The 16,801-nt window shown below is 35.0% G+C and overlaps 1 protein-coding gene across 4 annotated transcripts in view; it reads right to left on the bottom strand.

The window, feature by feature from the left end:
• Positions 1 to 16,801, bottom strand: part of PHF14 (PHD finger protein 14) — a 152,628-nt gene that overhangs the window by 42,589 nt on the left and 93,238 nt on the right. For 2 of the 4 annotated variants that reach the window (XM_030445688.1, XM_030445687.1), the window contains exon 17: positions 10,673 to 10,790. In XM_030445688.1, the coding sequence (XP_030301548.1) occupies positions 10,673 to 10,790 (118 nt within the window). Of the gene's footprint in view, positions 1 to 5,694; positions 6,601 to 9,634; positions 9,665 to 10,672; positions 10,791 to 16,801 lie in introns of those variants that run through there. The other 2 variants (XM_030445689.1, XM_030445690.1) reach the window with 2 other exon arrangements.

The following is a 16,801-nucleotide window of genomic DNA, read 5'->3' as shown; positions in this document are numbered from 1 at the left end:
TCCTCCTTCTGACATTCACTACACTAAAAGTTCTCTCCAGGCTAACAACTCTATCACCTATTTTCAAACCAAAAAAACCCACAACCAAAACAAAAACTAAAACATAAAAACATAACAACAACAACAAAAAGATACAAAGAGACAGACAGACTAAATACTTTGCTTTACTTTGGGATGATGGTTTGATTGCTGTCCTAAATTAATCTGTGAGCACATCCAACCACCAAAGGGAGATCCTGGTTTACTTCCCTCTTCCTCTTTTAAGGAGGGTTCAAAATCATGTTTCTCAAGGGATTGCTTCAGCCAATTTATTATTCTTTAGGTGAAGCAGGTCGTTTTGCATGGAAAAATAATTCACTGAGTAGAATGATTCATTGTTCATTAATCAGGGTATCAGAGAATTGTCTTCTGCATATTTTATAATTTTATATCAAGCAGCTTTTCAGTCTATGCTGTACCCAGAAAGCAAATAAACAACAATAGGTCTGTAGGTCATTATGCTGAGAATGAATACACAGATTAATAAATCACATCTCCCAATACTCGAACTTTTTGTATTTTCTCATAATTCCCTCTCTTAAGTGTAAGATTCTTGAAAGCATCTTTCCATGAGTATAGACTTCTTATTATAACCTTCAAGAAGTTCCTTACTACTAGCAACTTAAAAAATGTATTTAGTCTAATTTTGCTTTGAAGTTCCTCTGCCTTCTGAAATTCTTTCAACCAAAACAAGCAGTGGAGATATGAGGCACTAGAAGAAAACAGTAGGAGGAACTGCATATTCATTTAATACACAATATACTTGCAAATATTAGTCCCTGATATGTATCTTTATATATTGCAGAGGACTGGTTGCACATTTTACATTCATTAGGTCAATGATTGTATCAATCTGCTGACAGTCTTTTATTTTAAAAAATAAATAAGTGATGTGATTAACCCACTTGTGCTGTGTTATCTTGTTATTTCCTTTTTGCCACTTCTTTTCCTTGGCTATTTATACCACATATGAAAGGATACCATCTACCCTTCAGTATTCATAAGATAAGTAGCTAGAAGAAATCCTGGTATCTACAGATTCCAAGGCTCTCCACATAGGAAATCTTCTGGCACTGTTTGACACAGCTGAAAAACACTTAATATTTTTCAAACATACCCAAAGGTGTTTCAAACCACTGAACTAGATAATAATTTGCAACTGATATCAAAGATGTATTTACTAAAAAAAAAGCTAAGACAAGCTTAATTGCTACCGGAATTCAACAATACACTATGCATTCTACAGGTTTTGTGAAAATCTTTTCAAAAGATACCTTAAAATTCCACATTTCTGGTTTTTCTTGGTAGAGCTGACTGTAACACTATTACTGTTATATTCCCACACAAGCTATTTGCTGAGCCAATTTTAAGAAGAGGGAACTTTTCTGCTATAGAATGCTAAAATCCAACCGATGAGACACTCAATTGCACAGAAAGTGGCTGACACAGCACAAATCAGCAATGCCCAGCTGTCTTCTGCAAAATGTGATTAAATGTGGCTAGCACTAAGAGAATCTCTATTGGAGAATGGCAACTAAACCTCACCACCACTATCTAACACTACAAGGAAAAGCAAATCTTCAATGTGCTCAAATTCATTACTTGCCTACCACTTCGAAAATAGCACATTTTTTTGTTTCTTCCCCCCCCTCTCCTTTATTCCCTCCTCATTCAGTATGATTAGATTTTGCCCAGGCAGCACTAGCAATTTATACTGATAAGTGACACGTTTATTAAAGTGTCATAGATGGCTACATTTCTTTGAAAGACTAAAATAAAATCAATCCTGAGAGTAAACACGAGCAGGCAATTAGGCAACGATGATAATGCATTCAGACCTTATCCAGAGAGGAACAATTAAAGATCTATTTCTTTTTCTGGCACATGGAATATGATTACAGGCAATGTGCTAAGATAATGTGCAATTGGACTAGTGAAGAAATATATAATTCTTCTTTAATTGCATATACTTAAAATGTTCAGAATAACAGGCTAATAAAACATATGGCAATTTTTTTTTAAATAAAGAGTGGAATAGGATGCCACCAGACTCCAGATACACCTCTGCATCTCTCAGGGTCCCCCGTGCTTAAGCTATTTCAAAACACAAATCTTGCAATTTCTGTTGATTCTTCAATTCTTCATAAATACTCAAATTAGAGATGATTATATGCAATGCATATGGGTTTTTTTGACACTATCCTCCTGGCAGCAATCTAAACCAGGATTTAAATCAAGGCTCAAAAGTTTTAAAAATTCTAAAATCAGTTCCAAGCTTTTCATTCACACTTTTAGCAGATGCTTTAAAAAGTAACATGTGTTCTACTAATTAATAAATATCAATCAATAATTAAGTAAATATCAATCAAAACTTCCAATAGGGTTGTTATAGAAAGCAGTAGTGGTCAATTACGATTTGTTGGTAAATTTGTGTATGACTCCATTTTCAGCACAAAGCCCCCAATTATCAACACTCAAAAGGCTCCTTATCTTACAAACTCTAGAAGTAGGAAGACAACTGGATGGATGAAGTAGATCTAAACAGTGTATTGGTGTAACTATGATGCTCTGGCAGCTAGTTTGGTGACTTGCACACATGTACATCTTCCTTTTGTGACTTCACTAGAAAAGGAATGTAAAACAGAAAATTAAAGTTAAAACTAGTATGCCCATCTATTTTTAAATTTCAATATAGCATCTCCGATAGGTAAAATTCACTGTCACAATGCTGCTCTACATCATAGATACCTATAAATTGATTTTCAAAAGCAAGAAAGTGAAAGCCTCCAGTTCTTCAAGCAGTGAGCATCCCCCTTGTCTTTTCTAGGCACTAGTCCTCTATCAGCCTTCTCACCTCCTCTGAGAGCAGGCAAAGCTGCAAGCCAGAGAGGAGGTATAAAATCTTCCTGTTGCAAGATGCTGCTCAGGGCTGAAAAAGCACTCTTGTTTTTTATTCTCTCACACTGTGTTAGCATAAAACCAGGTTTAGTGGCTTTACTTCAAACAGGATGCTAGCTGCTTTTTGGATCTTTCCCAGTTGCAGACAGAGGTCCCAGCAGAGATTCCTTGCCACTCAGCACTACAGTAATGGGCAATGTAGGCTGTAAATTCATTTTGTCATGGCTTAGGAAGTATAAATCATAATTCAGTAGAAGAGCTGTTTCCCAGACAAACCAGAATTGAAAGCAGATTTTATTAGAACCATAACCTAAAGAATGTTAGGAGTAGGCATTTTAACAGCTGCCCACTGCTTCCTTAACAGTGGTTAAGGCAGAGCAGGCAATAGGTATTCTATCTAACCCAAACCACAGTTAAATTAGGGGTTTAGTCACTTAAATACTAGGTTGGCTGTATTCAGATTAGATGCATTAAAAATGTATAATCACTAAAAATGTATAATCACTGCACTGTGATTGTGATCTAAATTTTTTGAGTCTAGTACTTCACTGATCATATACCTCTATAAGTGTTCAAATGGAAATTAGATATGGGTGTGTATTTTAAGCAAAGAAGTAACTAATGACCACACTTATTTCTAAATTCAGCCATCCTTGTTTATTTTTACTTCAGCACCATATTTAACACTTCATGAAAAGCAGTACTACTCCAGAAATAATGTGATGCATGGGGCACTCACAAATCCTCTTGTAAAAATAATTTGCTTCATTTTAAAGGTAGCATAAGGTGTTTGTGTATAGTGACATCAGAAGGAATCATTCTTTCAGTAGTATTCAAAACATTTTTTCCACCTACTTTTGCCATAAAATATTGAGCATTATGAACAGCATTAAATGATACTCCCATTAAGACAAAGAACTTATATCAGTGTGCAAAGTTTCAGCTTTAGAAAAACATCCTGTGGTGCTGGGTTGTTTATGAAAAAGAGTGAACAAAGTTAAGCAGCAAATGATTTTATTCAGTCTCCTGGATAAGAAAATATAGGGGGAAGAAGAAAATTAATCATGGACACCAAACATTTTTTGGACCAAGTGCCATTAAAATGAGGCTTTTCTTACAAAACTACTAATTTAAACTGCTGTGCATAGCTTAAATTTTCAAAGAATACACCACTGGGAAAACACACTCTTATCAGGTTTATTATAACTTCTGGTTTTTGACAAAGTTGAATGCAAGAAAATTTATGTATTTCACTTAGCACTCCTAATTGGAACTTAAATCTTTTTAACATTTGAATTCGTAGTCTTTGATCTAACCCAGTGTTAGGCTTCAAAATCAGAAATCTGTTTTTGCATTCGGAACTATAATTCCTCATTAAGAGAAGGATCCCTGTGCTCCCATTTCTTTAAACTTCTGTCTGGCATTAGATACACTATCATACGTGTAACCATCAAAGAGAGACTTGTTCAGACAAGGCTAAGGGAAAGACAGTGCTGTACTGTATTACCCATTTTCTACTATACTTATTTGATGCTGTTAAGTTACACCTAAGATGTACAAGCACAGATGATAAGGATCTGGCAGTCAGAACATGGGGTATTGGAACTGGTAGAATTGTTTTTGATGTGGAGAATTATAGTATTTAAAAGAAGCATCTGTTCTAGATATATTTTATTGTGCTTGAGTTTTTGTTGTTGTTTTGTTTGGGGTTTTTTTTTCATTAAAAACTAAGCTTCCCACTTACATTATGGGAATGTTCTTCTGTCAACCAAGCATATCTGATTATTTGGATTAATCTGGGGATTTTATACCAACTAACTTTATCCACTCTTTATGAATCAAGTTCCATCTTAAGCTAATTTCAAGGCTGATTATTTTTGGAATATTTTATGGTATAAATTATTCATTACATAGATCTATTATACCTGTTTGCCAGAAAAAAAAGAGGTTGTGCCAACTCATTTTTAAAAATATGATACCTGAGGAGCAAATATTAAAACGCAGTTGGTGATATTTCAGCCAAATGAAAAGAACTACAGTACACAGAAATTTCAACGTTTTTTATTTTTTACTGTAATTGCAGTGAAATTAATTTCTGTGCCAAGGTTTGGCATTACTGAAGTTCTTAAAACAGGGTATAAATAATTAAAGGTCTTAATCTTCATACAGCCTTACTGGTTTGGATACTTTTCTCCCGATCAATTTTAAGGAAAACAATCCAGTGCCAATGTCTGACTGATCCTCACAAACCTAGACAGTGACTTCAAGATAACCACATATTTTCCATTTGCTGTATAAAAAACAGCTTTTGTCCCATATCACACAAGAAGCTAAAGTCCTGGTAGCATAACCCAACTCTCCTCAAGCATCTTAAAAATAAATGCACACACAAAATTTAGCTTTATCATTCTTGATGACTGTATGATCACGACATCCACACCTAGTGAAAGTGAAGACATGTTCTACCTTTACAAAAGGTCAGCGAATTACACTATGCAACTTCGAAATACTTTTCTGCCTGAAAAATCTTGGATAAAAATTGAACTTTTCCCCACTGTTTTGCTTGGATCAGCAGGCAAATTAATTAGCAGTATTTTTTATCATTTTTCAGCTGCAATGCTGTTTGCCATGGTGGCAGTATAGTTGCTTGCATGTTGGGTATTCAAAAGAAGGTGCTCTTTGTCACCCTTTGTCAGAACATATGCAACCAAACCAAGTTTGAATTAACACAAAACACCTTTAAGGATAAGGAGATTTTTGGTTTATTTATGGAAAGATATATTTTAAACGGAACCTACTTAAAATCACATTGTATTGAATGATACCTACAAAAGCACTACAAAACATATTTAAGACATGATTAAGCATACATACATACTAGCACTATATGCCAACTTCATATATTATATTCAAATAGGGTTTTCTTGTCTATATAAAAAGTTAACAGTATTGTTCATATTGCAAATGTGTTGCTCTGAACGTTTAGTAAATGCTCAGATAAAGTCTGTCCACACAACACTGATTCAATCATCTCTGTGTACTCAAGCAAGGAGAATCCCACACAAACTATAATCCTCTCTAATCTGAAGTAACTGTCTTGGCTCCCTGCTATAGTCTGTGGACAGGAAAAGGCAGCTTCAGAAAACACTTCACCAGATCTAAGGAAATTGTCTAAAATAAGGGAGAGGTATTGACATCTTGCAAAACTGAAGTCAAGATACAGAAAAGGTAAGAATTAAAATTTCTATTAACTTAGTTACTCGTAGCAATAGTCCACATCATTATGGAGACAAAGCACTTTCAAAACATAATTTACACTCATACTCTCTGCAGCTTGGAGAATTCAGTATTTTTGAATGTTGGACCAAAGGATCCAAGCTGGACAACATCAACCAAGGAGAAAAAATTACCAAACATTTGAAAATTTTCATTTGTCTAGCACTCACAGGAGCTCTGGGACGAGACAAAAGTAAAATTCAATTTCTGGTTACAGCTCAACTACTTCAAACATAAGGTCAAGCTTCCTCTTTTTTTCTCTTCCTGAAATCATCGCTTCAGCTTTCATGTCTTGCAAAATCTGAAGACAGTATATTCTTTTAATACTCAACTCAACTTAATCCATTTCAGTGACCCCCGACAGCTAAGTCAGTGAAGGCAGGGGTCCTACAGAAAAAAACACAAACACAGCATGAAGTGATTAAAGCCTATAAATCCACACATAGCCACAAAAGGTCTTAAAGCACTGCATGTCACCTTAACTTTGACATTTCCAAAATTTTTAGAGCTTGACACCAGGATTTTTTGGTTTATTTTTTAACACAGCTGCACACAACCATGCATGTGTGAAAAAATGCTGCCTGAGTTTGAGAAAAAGGAATAATACATTAAATTTGATAAAGCATAACAAGACTGTCACCTACGTGGGTAACTTGTGAGTAGATCAGAATCTTCTACATTCCTCATAGATATTCTTAACCATCAACTTTACTTTCTACTCCAATAAAATTCTATAGTCAATAGGAACAAAGAGGAGTTTCTCAAGATTTTCTTTTTACCTGACCAAATTAAGAGTTTTGAAATAAAATGTACTTTTTGGAAATTATCTTTAATGAAATAATATTTCCAACATTACTCTCAATGTGTTAGTATTACAGGGTTCACTTAAGTAGCTTATTCACTACGTGTAAGTGAGATATACCCGAAGAAATGCTTCTAACTGGGTAACAAGTAAAATCACACACGATTTGATTTTCAACAGAAAAGGTGTATGAAAATATTATTTGCAAGGGTCATCTGTTTTCTGTTCCAGAAAATATTTCCTGAGGGGTTTAGATGAGAACTTTATGCATATATCCTGACAATTTATTTCTACAGAAAAAATGCAATGCAGTAAAAAGGTGAAATAACAGCAAAATAAACAGAAGTCTAGAGACAAGGCAGCTGATCTTGCAGCAGTCAAATAATGACCTGACATATACACTCTGCAGCATTTTGCAAAATAGATTGCACACAAAGATGAGCAGCTAGAAACCTAACCAGCATGGTTGCGGTAACCACCATGAAATATATTTAAATCCCTTGCTGCCTTGGTCCTCTGCAAATTTTTTAAATTGGAGGAGATACTTTAAACAGTACTTTTTAAATGGAAGGCAAGAGAAAGGAGTCCACGTGTAATTAATAAGACCTTTATAGTGCATAATGAACAAACGGTGAGGCCGCAATCACTCCTACAGAATATTATCACACCGTGACATTGAATAATTTGGTTTCTGTTTTATTTATTTCGTTTTGTTAAATCCATTCTGAATATCATCACTATTTGAAAGTACTGTCTGGCAATCCTGACAGCACACCGCATCCCATTCGCGGAGCAGACGGATAATGTTATAGAAATGGAGAGCTCGTAGGTTTGCCTCAGCTTTCATGCAATGTAACAAAATCTACAATGTTTTTGAGATGAGAGAGCTTGTCAGACCTTAGTAGTGAGCATCACCCATTCCATAAAAGTGACAGGGAGTATTACCAGCAGAGAAGCTGTTGCCCTCAAGCCCTAGGGCAAAGTCACTGTCTGTCTGATTTGACAGGCAGGGTAATATGGGAATATGTTACGCTGGTGGAAAACTGACACAACTGCTGGAGAGTCCTGTGACTCTGTGAGCAAAATGGAAGGAGCACGTCCAACACTTCTGATGGATAACAATTTAAAGCATGCGTTTATTACTGCTAAATTACATCCCTTGTACTGCTGACACCCACAAGTGTTTAGCAAAATTGAAAATAAAATCACATTCCTCGTTGTCAGCAGTATGTGCCTTTTCCTGAACATCTAGGACTGAAATTCATAATTAGAAAAAAAACCCTAACGGAGCCACTGTATGCTATGCACTATGGTGGCTCTTGACACTGAAATTTACCTAACGATTGTTTCCAAGGCCTCATTCTGCTACAGAAGACACTCTTGGGAAATTTTGAAGCTAATACTGTAACAGTGCCTTAAACAACAAGTTGAAGGAATGAAAAATAAACAATAGTCTCCTTTGCCAAAGCTGGAAATTCAATCCCATTTTGCTGATATAATCCTTACACAAAACTTCACTGTCACACACCATGAATTGGATTTAGTGAGTGACTGAGAGACTGAAATTGGAGGTGGCTCAGGCTTGCAATTCATCCCCAGGTGAAGCAGAGTGCAGCAAACAGCACAGCTTTCTCTGCAGTTTTCCTCTTTTGAGCTCTAAGTACACAGTTGAGAGATCACCCCCCTCTAGTAATGGGGAGAAAAAGCTTTTACCTTATCAGCTCCTCCTGGTTGTGAAAAGCTGTGCAAAATTGTGTATATACAAATACACAATCCTAAAACCATACAGAATATTGAATTTGAAAATTATTAACTACATAAACAAAGCCCTCATCCTTTAAATGGTATCTTCACATTCTGGAAGGTCTGTAAGGAATTTACCTCAACATTACGTTGTTTAAATTTTCTTTTCTGAGAAAAGAAAAAGACCTACATAAATAACCTCTAAATAAGAGAGCAATATAGCTTTTTCAGAGAAATTTCTCTGCACAGCTCAATGGAAATGATATGGGAAAGTAACTAGCCAAAACCACAAGGAGTCCCCATAAGGCCACTTTTCAGTATCTTACATATTCGTTACGTTTTCACTCGAATACAATCCAAATTGCCTGTGCTTTAAAATGTAAAAAAAATTAATTTTAATTTACTCAATAAAAACCTCTGAATGAAAAAGAAAACCAGACAGAGAAGCAAGCATTTTTTTTAAATTTGTAATAATCCCTAAGATAACAAGATATTTTCTCATTCTCATCATAAACTGTGTTTGCTGCTCAGAATATCATATTTTTCAACATATACCTTAAAAGTAACACATCCTATGCTAAGTGGAGTCAATCATACTTCACTTACATGATAAAGTATTTTTTAAATTTCATCTGGTACATGGTGTGCTAATCTTTTAGAAAACACATTTAGAAATTACAAACCTTGGGGTTTTTGCTTACTCAGAAAAAGCCAAGAGAACAGGAGACAGAAGATTTTAACTAATGTTATCAAGAGCTCCTTTTAGTTTAAGCAGGTGACAGAAATTCAATGACAATTTTAATTCACTCTTGGAATGTCCATTGTAAGTAACTGGTATTCAAGAAGGATCGCTTGATGTCCATACTGTAGTGGACAGCTAATTTCCTATCTCTGTCTTCATATCTCCTTACAGAAGAACAATTTGATTAATACCTCAGGGTGAAACTGAATACCATAATTTTCCAGTAGGAAAGGGACACTAGCAAGCCAAAAAATTAGACTCCTCTCTGAACATTTTGTATCTTCCACTGTTAAGATTAACATGAAATTGTTTAAGCATCCAAGTATACTAACAGGTAACATCACATCTCTGCTTAGCTTTGTCCTTCTGTATCCACATGCTGAGTCACTTCACTAGTTAAAAAGGTCTCCAAAATCTAAGGGAATTGACAGGATAGCCTGTAGAATCCTAAAGGCTTAGAATGTTCTGTCATTTTACCATTGAGATATCAGACACATTTATCACTCTATTTTTGAAGATCAATTAGAAAATAGCTATTCAGAGGTTATGATGATTACAGAAAATAATGCTAGCACTAAAATAGCTTCTGTGGAGAAAATCAAAGAATCAAAATCTTTATTTTTTTTAAAAAAGTTGGTGCTAAAGAAGCATAATACTAGGGTCAATATTATTAAAATGAGTTAATACATGTCAAAAATTTAGTTCTAGTTTTAAAATGTTGTATTTGATCAAGGCATACCAATCAATGTAAACTATTAATAACCTTCTACTATTTTCCAGGTCTAGTAGTTCATCTTCATTTATTTAGGAAAACATGTATTTTGTCTTTCTGTCCTCAGAGGTTTGTATTCTGTTCTTCAAGTACTTTCACTTGTCAATAATGTCACCAATCCTAATAAGAGTATCCATACTCACTTGTTTCTCAGAGACAACATAATATGCAAAGAAAGCGTTTAACTGGGATCGTAAAATTTTCTTTATTGATCAAGAGTATTTCCATTTTGCATACATTCTGTTTTTTTAACTGCTTTACAGAGAATGTGGAATCATTATTTTATGACTCTACTGTATTTCAGAGCAGACGTATGTGTAGATTTTCAACAAAAATTTCAAATTGCTAAGACTGCTAAAGCCAAAATATTTCAACCGTTTCACAGGATGAATTAACTTACTTTGGAGGATGTAGAATCACATTCCTGACAAATCCATCCATAGCCAGTCTGTTTAGGAGACTTTTTCAAGGGAGGGTCTAGACAACCAAAATGGTAGCAAAGCCTGCATTCATCACACCTGTAATGGAGATTAAATAAATAAATAAATACATAAATACATATATATATATATATATATACACATACACATAAAGCATTTCTACACCATTTTATATGCAGCTTCCTCAGCACAAGGTTTCCTGGAAAAAAAATCCAGAAAATTTATTATCTATATGGTGTATTTTCAAACACAAACACTTGGAGAAGATGTTGCCTAATTTGGAGTATTCTGATACAGACACACTCACACATCACCTTTGTCATTGTCTTATATTAATGACATTATTTTAGACACCTGCATATTAAAGAAAAAGAAATTTAGATACTTTTATGTCATTCACTGTTATTTTTAGAAATTTATTGGTTTTTTAAACAGTGAAAATACTGATTTTTTTTTTTTTTTAGATAGAAGACACTGTTTCACACAACTTAATTTTCACGGAAAACACTGAAATGTTTGCTCACATATTCAACAACTCAAGTATGATATAGAGCTATGAATTTTATATTTTTAAACCATGATTATATAGTTGACAAATATATGCACAAAATATTTTCTGATTTACTTTGAATTTCCTCGAAAGGAACATTGCTTTAAAAGGATTTCACTGTGACCTTTTACTTACGATACTGTACAATGAGCACATGATTTTATATATATATATATATTTTTAATAGTATTTCGTACTATGCGTGGTCCACATAAAATTTCAAAGCACACAAAACAGTTATCATTCAACCATTTCCTATTGCACCAGCACTGAAGAAAAACAAGTGTGAAAGGATTTTAAAATTAGTAAAACAGCATTCTCAAAGTGAGAAAAAGATTTTAAAAGCAATAATAGCAATTTTTATCTATCCTGCTGAACTTCACTTTATTTGCATAACCCCTTGTATTCTCTTTTGTGAATCAGAAAGTATTTTTCAAATTTACTTTGCAATATTGTCTTCATTATATGCCCTTAAAGTGTGAATTCAGGCTCTAGATGACCTGGAAATATTACGTGTTAAAAAACAAATTTTCTAAAAAATCCTCTACACTTTCTTTCTCTGCTTCCTGGCCACTCTTTTCTTTACACAACATGCAAACCAACAAACAAAAAAAATGTCCAAAAATTTACTCTAATAGCATTGCACAGGCATCACCAGATCAGAGGGATGTGATTTATCAACAGAACACACAGTGTGTCACAGAAAGAGGATTCACACTCCTGTGTTAACAGACAAAAATGTTTGTGTGACTTTTCCCAAAGGATTAGTCTCTAAATAAAAAGAAGTAGATTATTTGTGATTATGATTGTTTAACCTAAGTACATGCTTTTGTCCTTGCTGGCAAGGCTGTGCTTGCTAGGGAAGCTGCCTGATGTTAGCAGTTAGATATAAGACATAAGCACTGGTAAGGGTATTGCGTGTTCTGTCTTCTGCTCAGTAGAAATTAAATGCAATAATCTGCCTATCAACAGCGTGCACACCCCTGGACTGACACAGCTTTGGTATTTTTAAGAGATGAGATATGTCATATTACTATTTATATCCTTGAGACTGTTTAGTAATAAGTAATAATTCCAGGACAAAGAAACATTTTAAAAAGGAAAATATTCCCAGTCATTAAAGACACAAGAGTCCCAGTGCAGAAATATATCACTTAAAATTGGGAAAGTATACAGCTTTATTTCTTTTGAAAGGCATATTAAAAGAATAAAAAGGTTGACAGTGAAGATGAGACAGGTTACCCTCCTACATCCCAACTCTGACCTTCAGCAAAAGAATAAGCTTCCTTTAAGCCTCACTGTTCTCATATGTAAAGGAGTACATTTTTACTAAGCTATTCCTGTATCTAGAATATTATTCACATAAGTGCTTACATTTGAGCAGTGCTTATCAGACCTCCATTCTTGTAAAATGCTTATGATCCTCTAAGTAACATAAAATAAAGCATCATGCTATTTCTGACTGAGTTAGTCTGTTTTTAGAGCTTAATCCTAAAATCTACATCTGACTTCAAATAGTATTACTTTATATTTTTTTCTGAAGTGATGGTCTAGGAACACAACTATTTATGTGTTCAAAAGGAAACGTTTTCCCTTTAAAATCACACTTTGCCATCTCTTCTTACATCTTACCTATTTTTAACCTAGATTGTGGTATTTCCTGACTGCACCTTCAACCACGTTTCAGAATTACACACGGGGGGAGTTAGCAAGGCTGGGTCAAAATAACCTCAACATTATGACATTAAAACCAGATCTGGAGGCAGCATTCTAAACCTGAATGCTTTAATATTTATTGTCATTAATTTTTATCACTTCAAAGATGCTTGGCAGAAGAAAAATTGCATTTTCCTACAATGAATTTAAACTATCTGTATGAAAGTTTTCAGATACTAATTGCTTCCATATGCATCTGCACAGCTGAGAAAATGTAAGTTAACAAAAGCATATTTTCCTGAGTTAAGACTTCAAAAGCTGGCTGATGATAAAAATGAGCCTACACCAAATATTTGGAAACACTTCTTTCATACTGCTTTTTATTGCAAAACAAATTCTCTATTGTGGAACACAATGCCACTGATTCTGAAGTTCCCTGAGCATGATTCTGTGATGCTGGGAAAACGGATGAACACACACTGAACCCTGGTTAAAGATAAAGCCCAAGCTGTCTGGCAACTCGCTTGTCTGCTGAAACTGGGACAAAATGTGAAGCTTACACACATCACAGAAATCAAAACCTGGCATTCTTAATTCCTAATTCCGAAGGAAAACCTTATAGCTAGGCTAAAATGGCACTCGTAAAATGAGAATAAGCTCTCAAGTGTATAATGTTGTGTTCTTTTGTCTAGCAACATAAAATGATCGAAAATCCACTGTCAGATTCAGAAAATAAGAGACACAAAACGAGGAGTCCTTTCAACTTAATTAGAGAATGAAATCACTGGGTCACAAAATGTGTCATGCTCGCAGTCTCACAGCCTTTCAGCAAATGCACTCGCAGATCAATCACAATACGGACATTTACAGAGCAAAGGAGTCATACGGTGCTGTCATTTACAAATATCATCCACTTCCATCCTGAAGATGGCTTAATAGTGCAATTTAAAGTACTGGGTGTTGAGAGGGGGGGGAAGGGGGAAAGAAAGAGCATCTTCCATTTTAAAGATTTAGTTAAAATTTTCACCCTTGTGGATTCAAGGTCACAATTCAAAACATTCCTTAAATTAGCAACTGTTTTATCTTGCCATTATTTGGGGGTAACTTTTTTGGGGTTAAGTATGATTTACTAATGCAATTAAGTGTCCAGCCATCTTCATTGGCTTGGCTAGCAACTATAGAGAAAACTTTGTGAAAATAAAAACAGAGCTCCCCACAAAGGCAAGCTAACTTAACCTCCTAAATTACCTCTAACTGGAAAGCAATTGCTTGCCATCAATGTTTTAACAAGCCTGAAACTACTTTATGCATAAAAATCAGAAATCACTGTACTCCCCACTGCAGCAATTAATGAGGACAGATATAAGCTCACTGTATACTGAAAAAATATGGTGTGAAGAACAGACAAATTCTGAAGGAATTTGGTTAATAAATTAAAAAAATAATAATTCTAAAACATTTTTCTCTTATAAAAGGATAGAACACAGTTCTTCACAGCAAGAAAGGTTGATTAGCCACTTCCATACCTGAAATATGTCTGCTTTGTTCTTTAATAAAGTGATCACTTATCTGCTCATGCCCTTGTTTTGTTTTTTAGCAGTACAGCTGGCTGTGCTGAAGACCAACATAACTGCATTTTCCTGTTCATAATTAACTAATTATGCTCTAATCAATAGTGTAGATACTGATTTTACATTGTAAATGAGATAAATGAGATAATGGCGGGGGTCAATCTCATTTTATTTACAAAGCCCAGCACACACATCCAATTTCATTACATCGCATCTACCTGCACAGGAGGGAGTCTTATCAGTTGGCCTGCAGAAGTCTTCCTGGGAGCACTGGGGAAAAAGACCTGTGCTTTTACAGAGGCAGAGTGAATGCAAAACCTGCCCATCACTGGCACGTTTGTAAGTCACTGGTTAATATCATCAAAACACCACAAAGAGCTGATTCAGCCAGAGTGAAGAACCTATTTTGCATTCACAAGGCAGCGTCACACATCTATAGCTGTAAAAGTAATTACCTACATGTCTCTGAAACACAACATTAATAAGCTAATCTTTAAATACAACTTTCCAAATATGCTTCAGAGACTTCAGAAAATCTCTCTTATGTACACATCACTGCACATCATCTGCAGTGTCATGCCAAAAGGTACCATGTTGAACAAAATACGAAATCGCAAAATACACATACTACTCCCCATTAATCAAAACAGCTTAGAAAGATTTAATGGGAAAAAACCAAAACTTTGATACATACTAATAAATCATCATCGCCATTAAAATTAATGAAGTTCTCATATACGCCTTACTCTCTCAAATTCAGAATTAGAAAAAAAAATGGATCTAATCCAGTTTTAAAAGTCTGAGAACTGCAGGGGGATGGCTGTGCACATGTTATTTGAGGGGACACAACACGTGGCTATTCCATCACCTTTGGGGATGTAACTATTGACACATTCCTTGTTGGCTTATTCTGGATCCCATTCTGACTAAAGGCTCTCAACATGTAAGGAACAGATGTTACATCTCAGGCACTGATCTCTATCCCTTTTAATCCCTCAGTGTCCAAATGCTGGGCCTCTCTGAAAATGCAAACAGCAGGACACATGCATGGGGTTAGTTTTAAATTGCAGCACATTTTGGGGTTCAGATGAAATACCTAACACCAGCTCTGAGAGTTTATGGCACTCCTCATTCTGTTTCTCATCAGTGGAAGAGAAAACAGCAGGCAAGCACTCCCCCCAAAACCAGAGTTAGCTGCTGTAGCTCAAGTGATTTCAAACAGTAGAACCAAGCTGACTGAATTCAGATTGGCACAGGAGGGGAGTGCTCCTGTAGTACCTTAATGGCAACCAGACCATGGAGGTGATAAATGCTGGGTGACAGAAATCAATACTGTGGGATGGGTTAGAACATGTAATGTCAAAGAAGGTGCTTTCCTGTGCCCTTATTTAAAGAATTAATGAAAGATCTTAACAGTATAATAATAGTATAATGGTATACTTAGTGCATTGTTATTAATGCTGTTCAAAAGTACATTTATTCTATTTACTGAGGGAGAAGCCCAAAACAACAACAGCACTTTTTTGTTATGGAATATGTGGAAAACATATTTTAAAAAAAATTTAATATCTTACCCTGACATTCAGCCTCATCATTTCCAAAATAAATTGCTCTCATTTTGCTGTGTTATGTCATAAGCTAAGCACTAAACACCAGTGATGTGTGTGGTCTAGATCCTTAGAAACTCTTCTCTTTTTAGACAGAATATTGCCAAAGAGAAAAAAAACATATTAAGGATAAAATGGAAAAAGCTGTTTTTCCTCTCTCTGGTATTGACACCGTTTTTCTTGCCTGTAAGTGGCACAACAACTAAGAATGCATAGTCAAGACATCTTGCAGTTTCTGTTCTACAGACAATTTTAAGAAACTGTTAGTGCCAGGATAATTTAGAAGTCTTTTCACCTAGGCCAACCAAGATTTAGGTGATTTCACCCTTATGAATGTGACAGATTCCAGCACTCAAATTCTTATGTAACTTCACATGCATACACTATTGAATATAAACCAGGATATAGGCTAATTATATAGCCTCTTCAAACACAGGTACGGATTGTCATGAAAGGCTCTCTATCTCCAAAAATGCTTAAAATTCAGTGACATAACTCTAAGAAACTTGATCTCATTTCAAAGCTAGGTTTGACTTTGAATTCAGTTCTGCTTTGAGTTGCTGGCTGGAACTAATGTCCTCCAGAGGCTCTTTTCAACCTGAATCTTTCTGAATTCTAATATTTTCCTAATTTTGATTTAAGTAAATTAAATCCTCTTTCTGAGAAGGATAATGCTTATGGTATTACACAAAGTAATTAAAAGTC

Source organism: Calypte anna, chromosome 2 (genome assembly GCF_003957555.1).
Source record: "Calypte anna isolate BGI_N300 chromosome 2, bCalAnn1_v1.p, whole genome shotgun sequence".
NCBI classification, from domain to species: Eukaryota; Metazoa; Chordata; class Aves; order Apodiformes; family Trochilidae; genus Calypte; species Calypte anna.
The sequence above is the reverse complement of the archived record's forward strand: the minus strand, read 5'-3'. Positions and strand labels throughout refer to the sequence as shown.